This window comes from Thermobia domestica, chromosome 8 (assembly GCF_964235325.1).
Source record: "Thermobia domestica chromosome 8, izTheDome1.hap1.1, whole genome shotgun sequence".
Classification (NCBI taxonomy): Eukaryota; Metazoa; Arthropoda; class Insecta; order Zygentoma; family Lepismatidae; genus Thermobia; species Thermobia domestica.
Window position 1 is genome coordinate 228,304,961 of NC_137461.1, and position 22,192 is coordinate 228,327,152.

Genomic DNA, 22,192 nt, shown 5'->3' on the forward strand with positions numbered 1-22,192 from the left:
TATCAGTGTTAATCCCTAATAGAACATTAAACATTTTCGTACTGATATTAATTGATGGCCAGTTGCACAGTGGCCACCGGTTACTATTTGCTACCAAAATATTTACCACCCTTTTAGATATTGACCAACACCAATATGACCTCTCTATGACTTACGGTTCCTCAAATAATGCTCCTTAAATCTCTGGAAATCGGCCATTTTTGGCCAATATCATGGGAACGGTAATTCATAGAGAGACGATATTGGTCTTAATCAATACCTAAGAGGATGGTAAACACTTTGGTAGCAATATTAATTGGTGGCCATTGGCCAAACCAGAACTCTTTAAGTTCGTTGAAAACCGCGGCGAGAGACAACATTCGACATGCTGCTTTAGAATTCTAACTGCATGTAGGAGGTACACGTAGATATAAGTTGCTGCATCACTCAAGGGGGCGAGCTTTCTTGCCAAGGGGCCCTATTTATCTCTAATACACTGACCACTCATTCTTGTAACAATTTATACGATAATACCTAGGTAATATATAACAAATGTTTCTCACAGCACCTAAGAACAACTAAGACGCAAATGCAAATCTAAGTATCATTTATAGAAAGGTGAAAGGATAGTTATTAAGATATGTGGTAGACACACCTGAAATATGTATACAAGTGCTTGTTTCTGATTGGCCAAAACTGGAAGATATAGACAAATCTTTATTTCTGATTGGTCGAACGTCTGTTCACGATATTTCAAGAGAACTTCTAGAAATATTTATATATATTGTTTATTTTATATATGTTTGTTTTCCTTACAGTATTTCAAAACTATTTGCTTTCAATAACTATATTCTTACAGTTTTAATCTTACAGTTAGATATGATACGGAAAATGAATGACTGGGACACATTCCCCAGTCACCCTCTCTAACGACGCCATTGCACACATATAATATAGATGACTGAAAATGCTATTGTTATCCATTACTTTGTATTTTTTTTTTTTTTTTTTTTTTGTTAAAACGACTTGCATTTTGGTGACTTTTTATTAGTCGATATACTTATGGTAATGATGGCAACGTTGCACAAGATTTTTTTCGCAATTTCCAATTTTGTTGCCTGCTCATTAAGGCTTTATCTGTGTCAACAGATAAGCGTGGGAAAATTTGCGCAATGTCGGTGCACCCGCATAGTGTTCCAATACAGCCCCTTATATTTTGTCCCCCCCCCCTTTCGGACGAAATATTCTGGAAGAAATCCTGCTTGCTAGCCTATATGTAATAGTTCCGTTCAATATGCATTTAAATTTCAGACTATTTTAAAAAACTTACAGCATGCATCATTCACAACCCGTAGACTAAAGAAGTTCGCAATTTTTTTTTCTCTCTCTCTCTCTCTCTCTCTCTCTCTCTCTCTCTCTGAATTATCCCCGTTCGCGTGGCAAGAAGGTTTGGGAAGGTGCATACCATTCTTATGATTATTATTTTTAGTTTCCTATTAATGATTCGTGAAAGTTGGGCAACTGCTTACGTCAGCTAAAGGAAAGATATTCACATCAGAAGCAAATGAACACTGGTTTTCTGTTGTAAAATCACTGTCCGCTGGATCCCAGGAAGTGTGTCCAGCAGGCGTCCATATAAAATAATAATTGAAGTTACGCATGGAGTTAAAATTGTTCTTGCATGGTGTAATCTCCCAATTGGTTCAGAGCTCGCTAAGTGTTGCGTTTGTATGCGTAAAGGCCTAGGTTTGTGATTATACTAGAGTTCAAGAATTGTCAATATGCAAATTGACCAACAGAAGTACTATGTTTCTTGTTTTATTTTTATGCAAAGGCTTGCGACGAAAATGTTAAAAAGTACAAATAGTACATCAGTTTATTGTAATCAGTGGCGCCGATTTCAGTGCAAAGGGGAGTCAGCAATTTGTTTTATCGTCAGATATCATCTAACATAGTAATTCCCAACCATGTTCTTTCCCCCCCCCCCACCTGGTCTCCCTTCGCAAAACCTGCTTATTTCACGCTCCAACCCCTTTTTTGCCACTTGTTGGTCTGACCCTTTATGCAATTTCAGATGAAGAATTGAATTATCAAATCTGTGATAATAATGATAGAATAATAATTGTCATCAATTTATACGTAGACCTATGTATTTCCAGTAAATCTTCTGCATATCACTAGTGCAGTATTATTTTTTTGCCATACAATATGTTCTCAATGAAATCACACTTCTTACTCAATGTTTGTACTGTATTTAATACCTTTGTTACAATTACGAATGTAGTTTTTGTCAGCAGCTTGTTCCCCTCCTTGCACGCTATCCACCCCAGGTTGGGAACCATTGGTCAAACAAGACAATACTTAAATATTTTTAATACGTACCGTACTCGGGGACCGGAGACTGCTTTAGGATTTTAATATTGAGCAGGTCCGCTCCCTCGCTTATGATACTTTATAGCTACACATTTGGTTGATTAATGACAGTAGGAAATTACTTTTACAGTAGTGGTTGATGCTGTTTATTTACAATTAATATAAATAGTGAAAAATATATTTACTCTTAATTGCATCTTTTAGCATTTACATATTTTTCAAAATTTTTTGGGTAGGCCCGTGCCTACCCGCTAAAACCGCCACTGACGGGAACTTTCGAGGAAGATACGAATATTATTTTACTTTTTAACTCTATCATTCAGGTATGTAAAAATCTAAGACTGCATTTTGTCTTTGTCTCGATATTAAGATATGTCAAGGTCAACTCAATCCTAACAGTAGCGTAAGGAGGGGTTTCGGGGCTTAAACAACCCCCCCCCCCCTTTGAGCAAGATATGGAAAAATAGATATTGACTATTTTAAGATCCGAACAGTGGAAAACAAATAAAGCTGTACATATGATTGTGACATACAAAGATCCAAGTCTTGCTTCGATTCTCGAATTCCTTATTATCCAATAGGGGGATTAAGATTCATTTTTTTTTTTCACTACAGCGGACTTGAATGTTTTTTTTTTTGGGGGGGGGGTATGCTAGCTTTAAAATTAAGAACAGTGACTTCAATTAGAAATACATTTAAGGGTTACCCTAATAATAGCTTCACTGCATCAGGCATAATTCCAGTGTAGAGGCGAAAAGGACAAAATCGTTTTAGTTTGACAATTAGTAGAGGATAAAATTTAATATTGGCTGTCTTCTAGCACTCACAAGTAAACCTTACGTTTGGGTGAATCGAGTTGCTGACTGAGGCACATATGAGAAAGTAGTACTAAATGTGGTCACTATTTCAATGAAGTTGTAGGTGCGAAGCTCCAGGGGTTTAGGAGATACAGCTACCAGAACATCACATAGAAGTACAGAATAATCTTCATACAGTTGGAGGTAAAAGCTCTGTAAGACCTCTTGTAACGACAGAAGGTGAATAACAAATATATGGGTACATATTAGGACTAAGGAAAAGTCATATAGTAAGGGTATACCTGACGACGGCCATCTTTAAATCCGCCATTTTGAATTAAGGTTAAGTTTTTAAAATAGGAATAGGGTCATGTGATACATGATTTAAGGCGCAAATTTAATCAGAAGAACAATGGTGACGTTAATTTTGATTTACGCGCAACTGGTAAAAAGTTACAGGGATATTAAATATTGTTGCGGCATATGTATTAGTCCTTTACCCCACCTTGTAAATTTTGTGTTAATGATAATAATTAAATAAAAAGCAGGTGGATAAATATTAGGTCTATGGTAAGAGTTGCCTTGATGGCGGCCATGTTCAAATCCGTCATTTTGAATCAGACAAAAGTTTTAAACAAAACGCATAACAGTGACACCTTATTAATAGCAAATTTTACCATAAATCCAACGATATAACCATTTTTGCTTTATCATTAACCAGCATTTGTTATCGCATAAACAAGTTGCTAATTTAAGGAAAAATGACCAAAGTGGAATTGAGTCATAATTGAACTTGGGTCTTTCTTCCAGAAAAGTCCTCAATTAATACAATCAATATGTAGTTCAGAAAAGAGTACATGACTTGCACAAATGCTCTGCTCACAGTGAACACACCTGACAAAGGCAATCGAGTTACACTTGACACATTTGTCGTTAACAATTCCGTCAAAGCAGTAGTCGTAAGGAACGATCCATTTAATTTTGTGCTGGTTAATGATAAAGCAAAAATGGTTATACCGTTGGATTTATGGTAAAATTTGCTATTAATAAGGTGTCACTCTTATGCGTTTTGTTTAAAACTTTTGTCTGATTCAAAAAGGCGGATTTAAACATGGCCGCCATCAAGGCAACTCTTACCATAGACCTAATATTTATCCACCTGCTTTTTATTTAATTATTATCATTAACACAAAATTTACAAGGTGGGGTAAAGGACTAATACATATGCCGCAACAATATTTAATTTCCCTGTAACTTTTTACCAGTTGCGCGTAAATCAAAATTAACGTCACCATTGTTCTTCTGATTAAATTTGCGCCTTAAATCATGTATCACATGACCCTATTCCTATTTTAAAAACTTAACCTTAATTCAAAATGCGGATTTAAAGATAGCCGCCGTCAGGTATACCCTTACTATATGACTTCTCCCTAGTCCTAATATGTAGTCTACCCATATACTGTATTTGTTATTCACCTTTTGTCGTTACAAGAGGTCTTACAGAGCTTTTACCTCCAACTGTATGAAGATTATTCTGTACTTCCATGTGATGTTCTGGTAGCTGTATCTCCTAGACCCCTGGAGCTTCGCACCTACAACTTCACTGAAATACTGACCACATTTAGTACTACTTTCTCATGTGTGTCTCAGTCAACAACTCGATTCACCCAAACGTAAGGTTTACTTGTCAGTACAAAGTGTTGTAGACAAATGAATTGGCTCACTTTATTTTTTAATGTTATTACTAACGTAATGACGAATTAGAGACTCGTTTGAAGTTAAGCAAATAGTCATTATTATAGTTCACTACTTTTTCCATTCTGTTTACGCTCTGTACGCAGGGGTAAAAGTGGATCTGACATGGTAGGGGGACGTATGACGTCACAGTCTTCTGTGCCTGTCTTTGCCCATTGTAATTTTTCTAGAAACTGAGGGGGGGCACAAATATTTTCTGAAAGTGGAGGACGTCGTCCCCCCGCATTCCCCCTCCCTTTTACCCCTGTCTGTACATAATTTGTTACTGCTCTTGATAGAAATACGTTACTAATGATTCAGACTCCCAGCATGATCTAGTCGAATTGAATTACTGGAATGTTAATACAGTAGTTTTTCCTTCGCAGTTTTGTTGAGCTAAAGGCGGCATGATAATGAAGTGAAAGATAAAGCGACAAATCTTGATTAGGAATCTAATTCCTCAGCGACGATTTTTGTGATATCCCAGCTGATGTCTTAGGCCACATGACTATCCCATCAGGTAAATCAATTTTTAATTTTGGATAAGAAGCTGGAAAATTGAACAGTCTGGAAAATATACTGGTGCTTCTTAAGGACGCCGATTTCTCTGTGGGGCATTCAGATGTGTGTTTAGTTGCAGACAAAGGTCTAAGAAGGCATATTTTAGAATTTTAAGATATTGGGTTCAAATTATGCCAAATATTGTATATTCATAAAAAAATACATGGAGCCCACATGAGCATTGGGGAGCCCGAGCTCCTCCAGGAACTGCGCCCTTGATGCTTTCATATTTTGGATCTCAACTTTTCCAGTTGTCAGTTGTCTGACATTGAGAAGTAAGATCCCGTTTACCAGCTTTGTACGTCGTTTATCCTTAATTTCCCGGAATGTGTAAGATATGGAATATATAAATGCAATTGTATTTGTGGCTTTCTAGATCTGACTTCACTACAACTTAATTGGAATAAATTGAATTATCAGCTTCCAAAGAATTGATCATGTCTTCGTCGTTCTTTAGGCGAGAGAAAGTCATACGTAGTCATTACACAATATATTATCCTAATAATAATATAGTTTGCGTGTTATATCACACCTTTCAGGAACCTCTTGTGACGCTGAAGAATCCTGATAACTTCTATATGACATCATCAGGCCCGTATTTACTTAAGTGGTATTCTGTGCTCGAGCACAGAGCGGCAGAATTTAGGGGACGGCAGAATTTTGGAATTCTTTTTAAGATTTACAATAAAGTAATATTTAAAACTAGCAACTCGCAGAGTCCCGCTCAAACGCGAGAAAGTAGGTTAATGTGTTTAATTTGCTCTAATTACAGTAGTTACTAATTAGCTAGCTTATTTGTTTATTCTTAAAAAATCATCCTCTCCCACCCCCACCCCAAGGGGTGAGAATGAACACCATGAAAACTGATACCGTTAAGCAAAGTAACCACGAAAACTATGAATTCAACACTAATATCTGTTGGTTTCGTTTTGTTTACTTTTAAAATCTTGTTCCTTCTCTGGGGAGTAGGGTATGACCTTGAAGTTGAATTGGATTAAAACTCTATTCATCTCAGCGACCCCAAAAAGCTATGAATTGAACTCTAATATTAGTAGTTTTCGGAAAGGGGGCGGGAAATTTTGTGCGGGGACGGCAAATTATTTAGAGCACAGGGGCGCGTAATATATAAATACGGGCCTGTATGAGATTAGGAAGAGAACCAGAGCATGAATTTTGTACCCTGAATTTACAAAACGAGACTAGATGAGAAAAACTTCCTTCCAATAATCTTACGAGACAAGAAAACATTTTCTTGTCTCCTCGTGGGCAACACAACTGCCGCCGGAATTCAGTACGTATTTTAGCCAGTGATGTGCCGTAAACTATAATTTTACGTCTACGCGATTGTCTACTGTAATCTATACGTAATCTACATTACACCTTTTCCCGTGTAGACTATGTAGACAACCACTATCAAATGTAAGGAAGAAATTCGTTGCTCGTTTGTTCATATTTCCTCATTCAGTTGTTTTGCTTCGGTGCAGCGAAAGATTAGGGAAACGACTAACATATAAAAAGTAGAGGGAATTTTCTAATCTGTATGTTTACTCTGCTCTGCACATACCACTTCCTTAGATTTCCCACTTCGAGTACTGCTTTTATAATGAAATTTACAAAACTAATTCTCACCTGTGGGCTTTCAGTCTTGATTCTGCTGTATTTGCCAATTTTTTCTTGCATATTTTAAAAAATGCCTAATATTTTTCATTTTCCTTTATCAAGACGAAACTAAGTATTCGAAAGTTACTATTCGCTGGTCTAGGCATTTTGTTTTGTACGCAATTTCGCAAGGTAACGACAAAAGAAAGCTCCTTTATTGTCCACGACGCCATATTAAATTACGTATTGTTGACATATTGTACATAGTCTACGTTGTTTACATTGTCTACGCATAGTTGACACGTAAACGTAAACTATCGTTTTTTACGCGTAGACGCACATCTCTGATTTTAGCTCATTGCCTTAACTACTGCGCAATGAAACGTTACATATTATAAATATTATACTATAAGATAGAGTATTGTTTCAGCTATAGCACAAGACACTGATTCATTTGGTTCTCTCTCCTGATACCGAAAAATGTAACAAATAAAAGAAAATATTTGATTCTTTTTACAATAAGCACAAAAGATGGCACTTGCTGGTAGATCTTACTAGAAATGTTCCGTTTTATGAAATGTTCATTTGTTTGTGTAAAGTACCGGTATTTTAAGATAACAATCTTATCACAAAATAGATATATTGTTTGACAGTTTTTCGTGTTATGTTTCATATTTTATTTTGCGCAGAACGCCAGAATGAGTTTTTGTCAAACTTGTACGTTTACTGAGTAGTCACACTAAGAAAATTCCTGGATTGTAGCGTTGCAATTCGAGAAGCGAAATCACGGCAAGGGTCGAAAACTAAGTTCTCCAGTAAATTTCTAAGCAGAATTTCATGATTACTCCCTTTATTATCTTGCATCAGTAAACGCTCGACACTATCTGGCAATGCCGCACTATTCAAGCAGCGTTTTAGCATAGCACCGAGAACACCTCGTGATTCACCTTAAGGGCAAAAACTGTAAGAGATAACGATTTTCTTATTATTAAATATAGATGCAGCGTCCCAAGAATAGATTGTTTCTGCCCTTATCTTTCTATCGAAACCCGTAGGTCTATCCTCCTTATCACTTCCCTTTCAGCATTGAATCCCAGTAGTTTGAAACACTACTGTACGGTAGTTACATGCAATGTAAAACGAAACTCGCATGCTTTAATAGGTTTCCACGGGAATATTTTTTTAAAATCTTACATTTTAGTGTTCTGAAACATGTATTGATGGAATATTCTTCAGTAATCCTACGGCAGAAGTGTATAAATATGGCAACTATAAATAGAGCTATATTTGTGGCTGTTTTACACCGTGATCACCACTCCGTAATTGAAATAGATCGAACCATCACATACTTTATATATACGATTTTTTTTTTTTTTTTTTTTTTTTTTTTTTAATCATCACTGGTCTTCGGGAGATAGAAGAATGGAGTTTTTCAAGCTAGGTATATCGGTCTTGTATATCTCGAATATTGTAAGAATTGTTCAAAATATTTTGTGATTTGAAGTGTCCACGTGAAAAGGTGAGTAAATGACTAAACAATGTTCGCCGTAGTTGTAATTAGCAATTAAACTTATCTTGGCGGTGTACAATGGGTTGTCGTGAAACCAATCTGTTAACGTGGTTAAGTATATAACATATCCTGTATAAATGGCTTAAAACATGCTGCTGAAATCGTTGAAAGTTTTAGCGTGGAATTGAACATCCTGAACTGTGCAATAATAGTGAATATTTACTGACATTGTAGTGAAGCGGCATATGCGACAAACTGCCTTTAATTATTCAAGATCATGAACAGTCGAAATCCTTAGGGTGTTCGGTGTTTTTGTATTCATAGACCGTCACGAAAAACTTAGCAACTTCAGAAATGAAATGGATAGGAAATCTATACCATGTTCGTACAAAATACTTCTTCCTGCAGCTTGTGTTCGTTCACGAAGAGAGAGATCCCACCTTCTGAGGTATTGGAGAGTTCTTCACCTGCTACTTGTCGAGACTTCGATTGGCAGTCCTTTATGCAAAGTTGATATGTCTATGAAATGCAAAGTTGAACTGAGCGAGCTTACCAATAGTCTTCTGGCACTCTGTGAAACTAATTTATGAACGGTGAATATTTCAGATAAGCCTTATTTTGGTAAAGTGAGCTATCTATACAGTCTTCAATCTCTCCTAAAGGAGTTTCTCAAAATTAACATTTATATAGCACTATTTGAAATACCGGTCTCTACTCGGTGAGTGCAACTTCGTCTTTTCCAAATTTTGCTATTACGATAGCCAGCTACAAACTCATTTGTTGCATGCGGGGTGCGGTCGCTCAGTGATAGAGCGTTCACCTTTGGTCCTTAGGGTCCCTGGTTCGATCGCAGCTCGCGCCGTGTGGACTTTGTGGTGGACAAACACCGTGCTCGTGGGTTTTCTCGGGGTTCTCCCGTTTCCTCACACTTTCTTCATTCTATCATTTCATTCATTTCTCATCACCGTCTTCTTTAGCTTAACCGGCATAAGCGTGGGACGTAAAACTGAAAGATTTCATTTAATTTTCATTTGTTGCGTGATTACCTCTTGAAGTAAGACGATACTAATTTTAATACTGAGGACTGTAGTTTTGAACAGCTGGTTTGCCTTTGTTCACGAACGTTATCTACCATCTACCTTTCCTAAAATTTGGGACATTAGATTTCCAGTAACTCTCTTAAATCTTATAAAACTAAATGTGAAAGGTGGCACCCCATGGATTTTCAAAATCTATCCGTGTATGCAAAAATAGAGAAGTAAACGTCTGGATTGTAGGTCGGTCCCATTCGTTGAAGTAAAGTGTTCTCGAGTCCGCGTATATCATTCTCAAACAAAATGTATGTAAGTGCTTTTGGAATGAAGGTAAATTAACTATGATTATTTCACGGGGAATCCCGTGGTAATCCCCCAGAATCGACGAAATTCTGCCCAGACCATACTTGAATACTGTTCAATGTTTGTTACCAGTATTTTCACAATACTTTCACCCTTTCTCTTCCCTTTCATCCCGTGTATAGATAGTTCCTCAGGGCATAGGCGGAGCTATGGGGGGGGGGGCATTGCCCACCCAACCTTTTGACAAAAAATAAAAATGCCATCAATAAGATTCTTCAATTCTCATTTGCATTTACCGTGCCCCCCAACAGACAAAAGGTTCCCCCCAGGAGACAATTCCTAACTCCGCCTTATCCCTTAGGGGAAATGAGATAATCACTGGAAAGAAACCTTGAGTCCCATATAGACTTAACGTTTACATGGGTGATGTGTTCAAAAATATTGAAAATAGAGGCACCCTACTGGAAAACTTAATCACGTTTTAAATCAGAGTACAATAATATTTTGTGAGCGATTGTTTGATTACGAGCCAAGATATAATAAAAGGAATTTGCTGTTTGGAATGCATTTGAGCATTAGTGTTCCTTTTCCAAATCAGATCCACTTGTTATGTTATAATGGGCGAAACCTCGACTGTGTATTTCATTGGAATGTTGGATTGAGGAATGACGGTAAATATTTTTAAATCTTATTTTTTTTACTGTTCTCATAAACACATATTGATGTAATATTCTTAAACAGCTCTACACCACTTGTGGATTTGTAATTATAATAGTGAACGTTTCGTAGAATGTGTGTTCGTTCCGTTCCGGTATGCTAATCTATCTTTTATTGCCTTTTCGAAACAACAGGCCATGAAAAACGAGATAACATTCCCGTTGAATGGATGTAGTTAGTTTCCTAATACCACAATTCATACCGTTTTGTGACCTCAAATGTTTAAAAAAAACAAGTTGGTATTTCGCTTTCCAATGCTACGAACGCATTGAATTTTGCACGTTTTAAGAATTATCAAATTTTGATTATCATTTTATGTATGTGCTTTCGAGTGTCATTTGTAGTATGGCGTTGTATCTAGTCACTACATTTTAAAATTAAAGATATATTTATTTCAAAGTTTAGCATACAGAAATTTGAGAGAAGACAAGTTCTTATCTCTTCGAAGTGTTATAAGCCGCAGGTATAAAACAGTTTCATTAATGCTTATTGTAAGATGTATCTTTGGAACTTAGTTGCAAAGTGTTCGCGTTTTAAACATGATTATACAAGGTGTGCGGAAACAATAGAAAGAAAAAATATAGACCAACATAAGTGCAGAAATGCGCAATTTCGGAGCTGTAGCCAACCAAAAATTAGTCGAAACTGTAAAAGTCCTAACTCGAGAGCAAAATGTCTGAAGGTCGGGTAAAATTGTCTATTTTGAGCGTAAACTCCAAAGAACTAGTTCTTATTTTAAGCCTAAATTTTATTAATGTTCCAGGTGGTGCGAAACATGGATGGTGGTAGGGGTAACCTCGAAGCATTAAGAAATTTTATGAGCTCTTCTAGTTAAGATTTTTTTTTATACCGACCTTTTTCCTACATTTGGTTGTCGAGTTATGACATTCTTATATTGTTCAGACCAATTTCTGGCAGGCTTTTACTCTGAAAAGACGCATTTGTGCACCTGTGTTGGTGTAATATATAATTTCGTATGAAAAGTCATTTCTCAGTTTTTACTGTTATGTAATATCTTGTAAAATTGGGTTTAGAGGGTAGGAAGAAAAGAATAGATCTAACACCAACCTTTCATGCAAAATCTCTGCGTTCTAATTCATAACGAATCAAATTTACTCATTAACGTTTGATGTAATGAATTGGCCCTCTACATAGAACCATATACCAGACGGGGAAATTGAGGTGCGTTCGGGCTCCACTATATTCTCGAAGTTTGCGCTGAATTAACTTGCATTAAGTTTAGTCTGTTCATTATGTGAAAAATTTAGATAACTTAAGCTTATAAGATTCAGTACGTCATTTTGTACTTATGGTAAGTGTTTTGGAAGGGACTGGTGGCCAGTTATTAGTTTATACCATATATATTATGGTTTGCATTGTACGCTAGTCTAGTTTGGCTTTTTGACACTGTTCGAACGCCTTCCGCCCGCCACAAGAATATTCATTGCCATGAACAGGCAATAATGGTCATGCTATCGCCAAATATTCAAAGGAGGGGTAGCGAATTCTTCAGCATAAGCGTAATGTAACTCTCAGCTATTATACCGAAATATTTTTCCTACCGAAGCATTACTGAAGCAAATGGTAATTCCTGTGGATCCGAATTTTCATTCTATGCAGAAGGTTCTAATGAAATCATTATTTGTATGCCAAGGGAGATTTGTATGTAATTAGTACACGCGAATAATCACACATTTGATGGAATGAAAAAGTGAAAGCAAACACAAGCACTTACGAAGATAGTATTATAACAGATTAGTTCGAAATGGAATACTTTTTTTAAAAAAATTCTCACTTCTTGGAAAAGTACCGTTAACTATTTTCTTTGCCACGAAGGCATTCCTCTTTCTTGTTTCACCTCGAAATTCAATCGTTTTGTTTTCTTGAATCGCGAGATAAGCAACATGTTGTACTCGAGTAAATAGTGTCATTCAGATTGTACAAATTACCGTTTATTTTTGCGTTAGTTACGCGGTCATCGAGTCCTCGTGTTTTCTTTTAAGTATTACAAAAATGACAGTAATATATATTTATTTTTTTTTAAAAAAAAAGCGTAAACCATGTTCTAGTACTCATTTAATGCTATTATTTAGTGTTTTATACTTGCCTTGCATATGAACTCGAATAGTAATTCTGTTAGTACTGTTAAAATTATTCGAATATTTGTTGCCCCAAGAACGCAATAAGGAATTCCCCTGTAATAACCCCTTATGAGGGACCATATTTTCGGATTAGGTGGATGAATCAGTTCCACCAACGAAGTAGATTTCAAACTTTTGACTCTACAACCTGGCCAAAATTGATGTTGACCCTTCAATTACTGTAGTTCATTTTTTTATTTTATTTATTTTTTTACCGTCCGGGCACATGGACAGACAAGGTAAATAGGTAAATATATAAAAGAATTGTAGTTGGTAAACGAAATTTCTTAATTAGAAAGAAATTCGAGTAGGTTGTTAGAGAACTACGGTAGCTCTTGGATATTTGAGTGCGTCCCTCCATATCCTTCTGCCGTTATTTTTGGTATGCCGCTATTTGCAGAACCCGCAAAAAAAAGTAAAAAATAAAAATAAATAAATAAATAAAATAAATTATAAATCTATCTACAGTTGCAAATAGGAAGCAGAGCTCCTTGGTGGCTAAGCGGTTAGCGTACGCGCCATTGGCGCGGGAGACCCGGGTTCGATTCCCGGCGGGAGCTCATGTGGTTCAGATTCCACGTTAATCAGTAGGTCCACGTCTCATATAGCCTCGCTGCTGAACGAGACGTTAAACTCAAAATCAATGACTCAAGCAAATAGGAAGCAGATACATGGGTTGTGATAACGGTATCACATGCAAAATCGTATTGTCTACTTCACTATGTTTCTGCTTTTCGAATATTTTAATTTGTTTTGCAGATATTACAGAAAACTAAAATTAGCGGTAGTTTAATTTAGCTGTAGTGAAGACCCTTAAAGGATGTTTTGTGGTAACTCGTGAAAACTTCGATTTTGATGCAATGGTGTGTGTGTTTGAAGGGGGGGGGGGTATAGAAGTTTTCGCATAATCCTCACCGCTTGGGAGTTCGTCAAATATGAAGACTCATTTTGCCCTGCCCTCCCACACGTAAAAATTCGTTAATAGTAATAAAAATGACTATTGGTAGAATATCGCGTAATATTATCTGAGGATTTCCAATGAAATGTCCAAAATGTCCAAAAAGTATATTTCAGTTCGTGGACTTTTTATTTAATGACAAATGAACAAAATCGACTGAGTGTTTTTAGTGAAAATCATCAGGGGGAAAAACACCCCTAAGAATAAAATACCCTTCTGGATTTTTTCTAGAAAAAGCACTCATAGTGGTCTTAGTTGAATACTGATTTATGAAATATGAACAAATCGTTAGAAAAATTTTCGAAAAAAAAAAATCGCAAATTTTGGTTTATACCCTTCAGTAAACTATACTTATCTTTGGGGGTAGGAAGAAAATTCGAATGACACCCGTAGAGAACCTTACAAAAATCGTAAGTTTTAAATTTTTGTCTCGATACGTAGAACGGGTCTGACCTCTAGGTGAGTGAACTTCATTACGTTGGGACGAACGGAGAGACATCCAAAACTCAGTTTCTCGGCATGTAGGGGCCAGGAAAGTGTAAATCCGCTGAAATTCCGGATTCGATTTTTTTAATACACGATCAGCATATCTTTTGTAATATCACTCGGAAGGTTTTTAAAAAAAGGTGGGGAGGGGACATTTTGCATTCTGTTTGCATTTTTCTCGGTTATTGGACGACTTTCTGAAAAAGACAGTTACCTACCATACGCCTAACATTGTAAATTAAATTGTTCATTTCAGATTCAAGTACTTGAGACCAATTGCTCGGGCAATCCCATCTTTACATAATAGTAGGCTATATTCCTCTTACAAAATGTACACATACATAATAGATGCTTATATTTTACTCACAAGGGTCACTTTTGACTTAAGTATTTCGTATCGGGACCGCGGTGGCTCAGTGGTAGAGCATTCACTTCTGGTGCATGAGGTCCCTGGTTCGATCCCAGCTCATGCCAAATGGACTTTCTGGTGGACGAACACCGTATGCGTGGGTTTTCTCTGGGTTCCCCCGTTTTCTCCCACTTCACACATTGCACTAATTTGTAATCATAGTCTCCTTTAGCATAGCTGGCATAATTGTGAAACGTAAAACAAAGATTTTATTTCATTTTCAAAATTTCGTGTCATATCTTGTTCTGTTACAATGCTGCAGTATTATTTTTTTAAAAGTACTTTTTAATACACATGGCTACAATAATTAATTGTAAACTATGGGTAAATCTGTCAAGTTCGATCACATTCAGATAAGTCCTATAGATTCCAGTTTTTTTTTTTTTTTTTTTTTTAGGTGGAATGTAGATAGTCTTGATAAGACACCAACTAACAAACTTATCTGACCATAGAAGTCAAACAAGTCCATATTGTTCAGTGAACAAATATAAGACAGTTATTTGACGTCATCGGAATATTTGTTCCTTATCCTGTCTGCAGTTCTCCAGACGTAAAAATCTAGTGATAAAGAAATTTATTTGAGAATGGAATGTGGGATATCATGGACACGTTCAGAAATTCATTGCTCATCTTACCATTGGACTTTAAACTTGATGAACTAGTCTTTATCTCGACGATTTGAATCTCCTGGTTCACGTGAAGACATGTTCACATTGTCAATGTCCTTCCGTTAATTTAAAAAGAATGCCATCACAGGTAATCAGCATAAAAATGAAGGAATATGACAAAACATGTTATTCATTCAAATAAAGTTAACTTTACACATTCTTAACTAAGAAATAATTGAGAACATAAAACCATGAAGACAGATTGCAATACATGTTCTGGAAAAGTAATAGTGGAGTTGGTCGTAACTTTAATTTCCCGTTATCGCTGTTTCTTGTAATTACTTTAAAATGAATTGGAATTTTGCTGAATGCATGTGTGATAAGTAGACTTTAACTGGAAGGAAAATTTATATATTTACAGAAAATGTCTTGAATTTCTAAACTTTCAGCTCGCGACCCTCATCACTTCTAGTTGTTACTTCCTCGTATCAACAGTTTAATAAAATTAGATATGATTGTACTTTTTAAGGTAATAAGCTTTTTTTTTTCCCTAGTCTACTTACATTGTGATGAATGTAAAAGTATAAGCTTTTAAAATATATATCTTTCAGGCGTTTTTTCTTTATATATTGTTTTCTATCACAGTAGTTCAAATCAAATTACAAAATACTTCATCTGTATATAATTTAGCATTTTAAAAAAAGACATTCGTACATGGACCCTGTTCTGGGAAAAAAAAATACGCATCAATTCTCAGTATTGATTCTTATAACCACTGTAATTACTTATTTCCTTTCATTGTTTACTTGAGTTTACATTTGAATGATTTATGGGAAATCCAGTTTTAGTTTAGCCTTCACCGACGCTATGCTGCAATCTGGATTCTAATTTCCAGTGCTAACTGTGGTGTGAGGTACTTCCGCTTTGCCAAAGTGCTCGTCTTTGCTGGTTCTTGCAAATAGTTTTTGGTAGTAGACCTTTTTATATAATTTAAGACAATTTTTTTTAGAGCTGTTTTTGTGGAAGTGTCTATTGTAATAAATAATTGTATTCCAATACGTTAATTAAAAACGAGGAAAATTAAACAGTCCTTCATTTCATGTTATGAAACTACGGAATGTTTCAAACTGTAGGGAGAGCTTGTGTCCATGCAGTTAGAACACTCGCCTTTGGTGCGGAAGAGCCAGGTTCGATTCTTGGTGGGATCTCATGTGGCTTGGATCCCACGGTAAGCTGTAGGTCCATGTCTCATGTGGCCTCGGTACTGAAAGGGACGATAAATTCATTCAAAATCAAAGCAAGTCAAACTGTTGAAGCTTCAATGTTAAAACGGGATGTGGTAAAATTATCACGTCCGGTTTCAGTAGAGAAAGAAGGTCAGAGTTGAACCTGTTTTTGATACACTAAACCCATATCAGAGAATAATTTCCCACTATCTCGTACTGAACTTGCTGTAAAACTATGGAAATAAGTATTAAAACCGGAAGTAACTGACTTCTACCAATTCCGGTTTTAGTAGAGAGAGACGCTCGCAGATGACGCATTCTCGAAACTGAATCCATATCAAAGCTATACTTCTAATCTATTTTCACTTTTTGATCTATTGTGATAAACCGTTATCCTTACGGCACTAAATCCATATCAGAAAATAGCTTCTCGCTATCTAGTAACTGTTTTTGCAGATGTGTGTCTATAGGCAGATAGTACAGGTGTTCTATGACACTTCCAATACCCATAGTATATGGTCCAGTTATTCGTCAGATGTATAGTAACATAGGAAGGAGTAGTACTGTTCGAATATTGAAAACGCAAATTGGGATGTTCGAATAACAGCAGAATAGGCATTTAAATAATGAACATTCGAATAATCTTAACCACGCTAGTTGTTGGTTTATTTCAGAGCAGTAGTCGCCCAAGTTAATGATGCTTCTGAGTTTCCATATCGTTTCTAAATCCTACTTTGAGCTACAAACTTAAAAACCTCTTATATTTGTTTATTGCTTTTAAATTTACATTTCTAGTAAATATATTAAATTTATCCAAGTTAGCAAATGTCGAATATACGGGAGTAACGCGCGGGAGAAACAAGCAGTTGTCAGCGCCCCCTGTCGTTAGCGTCAGCTCAATGTAGGAATCAAGGTTAAGTAGAGCGTTGACGCGATCTACCGATAATATCCCCGCGAGCTTACTAGTAGCTCACAATCGACGGTTTGGCGATCATTGCTTTAGAGGGACCATGGGGTGCTTCAACTTTTACATTAGGTGGTAAATAAATAAATAAAATGAATGTGTGTGTTCGGGTGGAGGATTCTGTTATTATTGACTGCATATCAAATTTGATTACGATCACGCTAGTGGGTCTTACGTCCGTCTGTTACTCCACACGATGACCCGTGAACGAAACTTTTTTTTTTTTTTTTTTTTTTTGCTGTAGATAACTAGAGCAATTATTTCGGCCGAATTCGTTAATGGGGTCAATGTCTTAACATCTAGGCCTAGGCCTATATCCCATATACGCGTGTTTCGGATGTTCCTCTTTATTGTCTTTAACAGAGTTTATTATTATTATTATTGTAAGAAAGCTGTAATAATGTCCATTCTTGTCTATCAGATTCATAACTGATTTTGTTTTTAAATCCCTGTAATATGCTTATTTGAGGACAGGCTGTTCAGAAACTAGGTTAATATGCTTTTAACTGGTTGACTGGCCGTGAAAAGAACAGCTACTTTGAAAGGGAATAAATTAGCAAATTGTCAATATTGATACATTTATTAATGTATACAATAAACAATGGATTAGTTCTTTTTTCTTCAGTTTTACGAATACACTAAGCACGTGTTAAGTGTATTGTTTCCTCCATGTAAAATATACGGAGTCAAAACAGCTCATTGTGCATTAGATTTTAGTCCTGTATTTTTGTGTAGTTTCAAATTACTGTTATGAGGGAATGCTATCGAATTTTTTTAAGAAGGTTTTTACATATAAGTACCTGCAACATTGATTTACATTGATTTATATGGGGAGAATTTTTTTTCCTTTAAAGAAATGAACACAAGTTTTAATAATTTCTTCAAATCTACTTAATTGTCTCGTATTAAAAATTATATTCTGTGATATATACATACACGAGGGATATCCAGAAAATAACTCACGTTTCGGAATAAAAAGACAGTTGAAAGTAAACATTTTTATTATATGCATTTTGAAAACTTACACTACTTTTTGACAGTCGCCGCACAACCTAACCTAACATAACGATGAACTATCTTAAGAAATCCATTGTCTTAAAAGTTGCCGCCTGTGACTTCCAATTATTTCTGCACGCCAGCCTGAATGTCTCAATAGTCATCAAAGCACTCCATTGCTAGCCAGGGGCCTATTCAACCATTGAACTTTGCAACTTTTCACTGCAATTTGCAGCAAGGTTTATGTTCCACAAAAAAATATTTCTGCAAAGTGCAAACTTGCAAAGACTTTGCAGAAATTACTGACTGTCGTTCTACCATCTTCTTAAGACTGAAAAGTGCAAAGGAAGAGTTAGCAAAGTTTTGTCGTATTTTGCAAAGAGAAGTTTCGCTTTGCCTCAATGATTAAGAGCCATTGTAGTTTGAAAATGTTTCGAAGGTTATTATATTCAAGTGATGATGAGATTCCTAAGAAAGTGTATAAAAGAACAATCAACTTCCACGGCATGAATTTATTTCAGTTTAAAGGATGCTTTCATTTGACGAGTGAGCAAGTAGAATTCGTATTGGAGCACATTGGAGAACATTAACAAAGTTCACACTATAATTACTCAGAATTACTCAATGTTCACTGGTAAATATACAAGGGAAAACACTCTGCAAGTCCATATCATAGGACAAATTAATCAAAACCCAAGCTGAGATAATTTTATATTCCTATTTTTAATTAACTGATTTGTATACGGTATATTTTACTATACAACAGTAATGTCGCCGAGACCCAACTAAATTCATAATTTATTAGATTTGTTGCAAAACACTATATCAACTACAGAAGTGTAAAATAAAAATTCTTGTATAAAATGCGTTCAATAATCATACCCTTTTTAAGTTCTTCTGTACTTGTTCATAATAAACTAATACGTGCGTCATGAAAGCGATTGCGAAATAACCTACATGCAGAAATATTTGCTTGAGAACAAACATGACTCAAATAACATTTATGAAACTGGTAGGGCCTACCGCAGCACTTGATAGTAACAATTACCATTAACTTGTTAAATACTGGACGTAAAAAAAAAAAAAAAAAAAAAAAGTCTAAATGAAATAATAGGAACACATTTGCCTTACTGGAACACATGAATTAATTCAATTACTAATTACGACTTCGCAACAGAAACGTTATTTAGGCCCTATTCATTACACACGGGTTTTAACGTAAGCATTTGTCATGTTTGTCGTTTATAAAAAGTCTAATCAAACTCTTAAAATAAAATCTCCACTATACACTGTAACTTGTGACTCTATACCCTGTTCTTCACCTTTCAATTACATTCATATCGAAACTCGTTTTCTGTTAATTAGTAAATAACTTTGCAAAGCCTTTGCAACTTTGCAGTTGCAGAACATCAAATTGCAAAGTTTTTCAAACTTAATATTTGGTCTAGGAATTAATTCGTGCGGTTGGTACGCACACATTGAAGCTGTAGTACAAACACAAAATACATAAATACCTTAAGAAAAATATTGTCCATCGCTAGCCACCACTTTCGCCCATCTGTCAGGCAATGTACGGATTCCGTGGCGAAAGAAGTCCTCATCCTTGGAAGCGATCCAGTCAGAGACCCATGTTTCGATATCTTCTGAAGAAGTAAACCGCTGTCCAATCAAATCGTTGTTCATGCAATCGAACAAGTAGTAGTCCGAAGGAGCAACGTCTGGTGAATACGGCGGGTGGGGTAAAACTTCCCATCCGACATTTTCTAAATACGTTTTGACCGGTTTTGCGACATGTGGGCGAGCGTTATCATGTTGAACAATAAGTTTATCATGTCTGTTCTCCCATTCTGGTCGTGTTCTGGCCAGAGCTTGCTTCAAACGCATTAATTGTCGTCGATAACGTTCTCCATTCATAGTTTCACCCGGTTGCAGCAGCTCATAGTACACCACACCTTTCATATCCCACCATATGCACAGCATAACCTTTGCACAGTGAATATCTCGTTTTGGTTGTGATGGACCTGGTTCACCTGGTTTCACCCAGGCCTTTTTTCGTTTAGGGTTCTCGTAATGGATCCACTTCTCATCACCCGTAATAATTCGATGCAGAAACCCCTTTCTGCTCTGTCGTTGAAGCAGCAATTCGCAAATGGTTTTTCGTCTTTCAACGTCTCTGTCTTTCAATTCATGTGGAACCCAATGTGACATCTTTTGTATCATTCCCATGGCTTTCAAGCGTTTGGAGACTGTTGTTTGATCAACGCCTAATGCTGCTGCAAGTTGTTCCTGCGTTTGACACGAATCCTGCTCGAGCAATGCTGTCAATTCTTCGTCTTGAAATTTTTTTGGCTGTCCAGCTCGCTCTTGGTCTGCCAAGCCGAAATCACCACTTCTAAACCGTGCAAACCACTTCTGACACGTTCGCTCAGCTAGAGCATGGTCACCATACACTTCCACCAAAATACGATGACTTTCAGTCGCACTTTTCTGCATGTTAAAGTAATGCAGCAGGACACCCCGCAAAAACACTTTATCAGGCACAAATTGCGCCATGTCCACTTAACTACAAACTGGTGTTGTTGACGCTTTAATCCACTGCCCTATACTACGAACGATACGCGATGACAGGGGTTTGCGACACATGTGTGGATACACGGACTGTGGGACGCTCCGTTCGTTGCGCCATCTCTTGTCCACCCGCACGAATTAATTCCTAGACCAAATAGGTGGAACTCAAAAACTTTTCACTTTGCAAATTTTGCAAAGTGAAAAGTTGCGAAGTTCAATGGTGGATTAGGCCTCAGGTCGTTATATGGGGAGAAACAAATGGTAGTCAATTGATGCGAGATCCGGGCTATATGGCGAATGGTCGAAAATCTCCCAATGAAAGCTTGTAAGAGTTCGACCGAGAACGGGCGGATGATGTCATGAAATAGCAGGACTTTTGCACTCAGTTTTCCTCGATATTTGTTTAGAATTACTCTTTGCAACTTCTGTAATATTTCACATTGTTTCAGTGGTAACTGGTGCAATACATTTCTAAAAAGCGACTGGAGTACACCTTCCCTATCCCAAAGCACAATAGACATGAATTCTCTAGCAGATATGGTTTGCAAGCTTTAATTTTATTTGGTGAACTGGTTTGTCCCCTGTCCATGGACTGTTTGCTTAACGTGTTTAACCAAGTCTCATTCCCAGTAACGACACGATCAATAAAGGAATCGCAGTCTTTGTTATAAATTGCAAAAAAATTCAAGATGGCTGTCATCTGCTGAGCTCTGTCAAAATGTTTGGGACCCATCTTGCACATAACTCAAAGTAGCCTAAGTTTTGGGCCATGAAACTCTCAACTTCATGCAATAATCTCCGTGAAATTTGCGGAAGCTCAAACGAGAGCCCTTATTAACTCAAGGCGATGGTTTCCCGTTTCATATAGCCTTGCTGCTGAAAGAGACGTTAACTCAAAACCAACTGAAAGTGATGTTTTTCACGAATCTTGTCATTGATTTTTGCGACAGTTCATCTATCACAATGCTCGATCACCCACGTCGGTCCTTCTCGTGTAGCTCTTTAAGCATGAGATCAACGCCTTTCTTTAACTTCACTCAACACTCATCATATTATCGTAAAGTTCGGTATATATATAATTGAGAATCTCTCTCTTCACGAAGCAATGAACACAGAGTTCTTACGGCGGAAAATATAAATAAATAAATGTATTTTTTTTTTTTTTTTTTTTTTTTTTTGCCAACAGAAATCACGTAACTGACCTCACTTCACAACCAGCGGGAATTACA

At 36.5% G+C, this 22,192-nt stretch overlaps 1 protein-coding gene across 16 annotated transcripts in view; it reads left to right on the forward strand.

The window, feature by feature from the left end:
- mtd (TLD domain-containing protein mustard) overlaps positions 1-22,192 on the forward strand; it is a 1,050,893-nt gene that overhangs the window by 980,954 nt on the left and 47,747 nt on the right. The window contains exon 1 of one of the 16 annotated variants that reach the window (XM_081769490.1): positions 10,435-10,561. The exons of the other annotated variants lie outside the window; for them this stretch is intronic. Within the exon in view, the coding sequence (XP_081625616.1) occupies positions 10,556-10,561 (6 nt within the window). The 5' untranslated portion in view covers positions 10,435-10,555. Of the gene's footprint in view, positions 1-10,434; positions 10,562-22,192 lie in introns of those variants that run through there. 16 annotated transcript variants of the gene reach the window in all.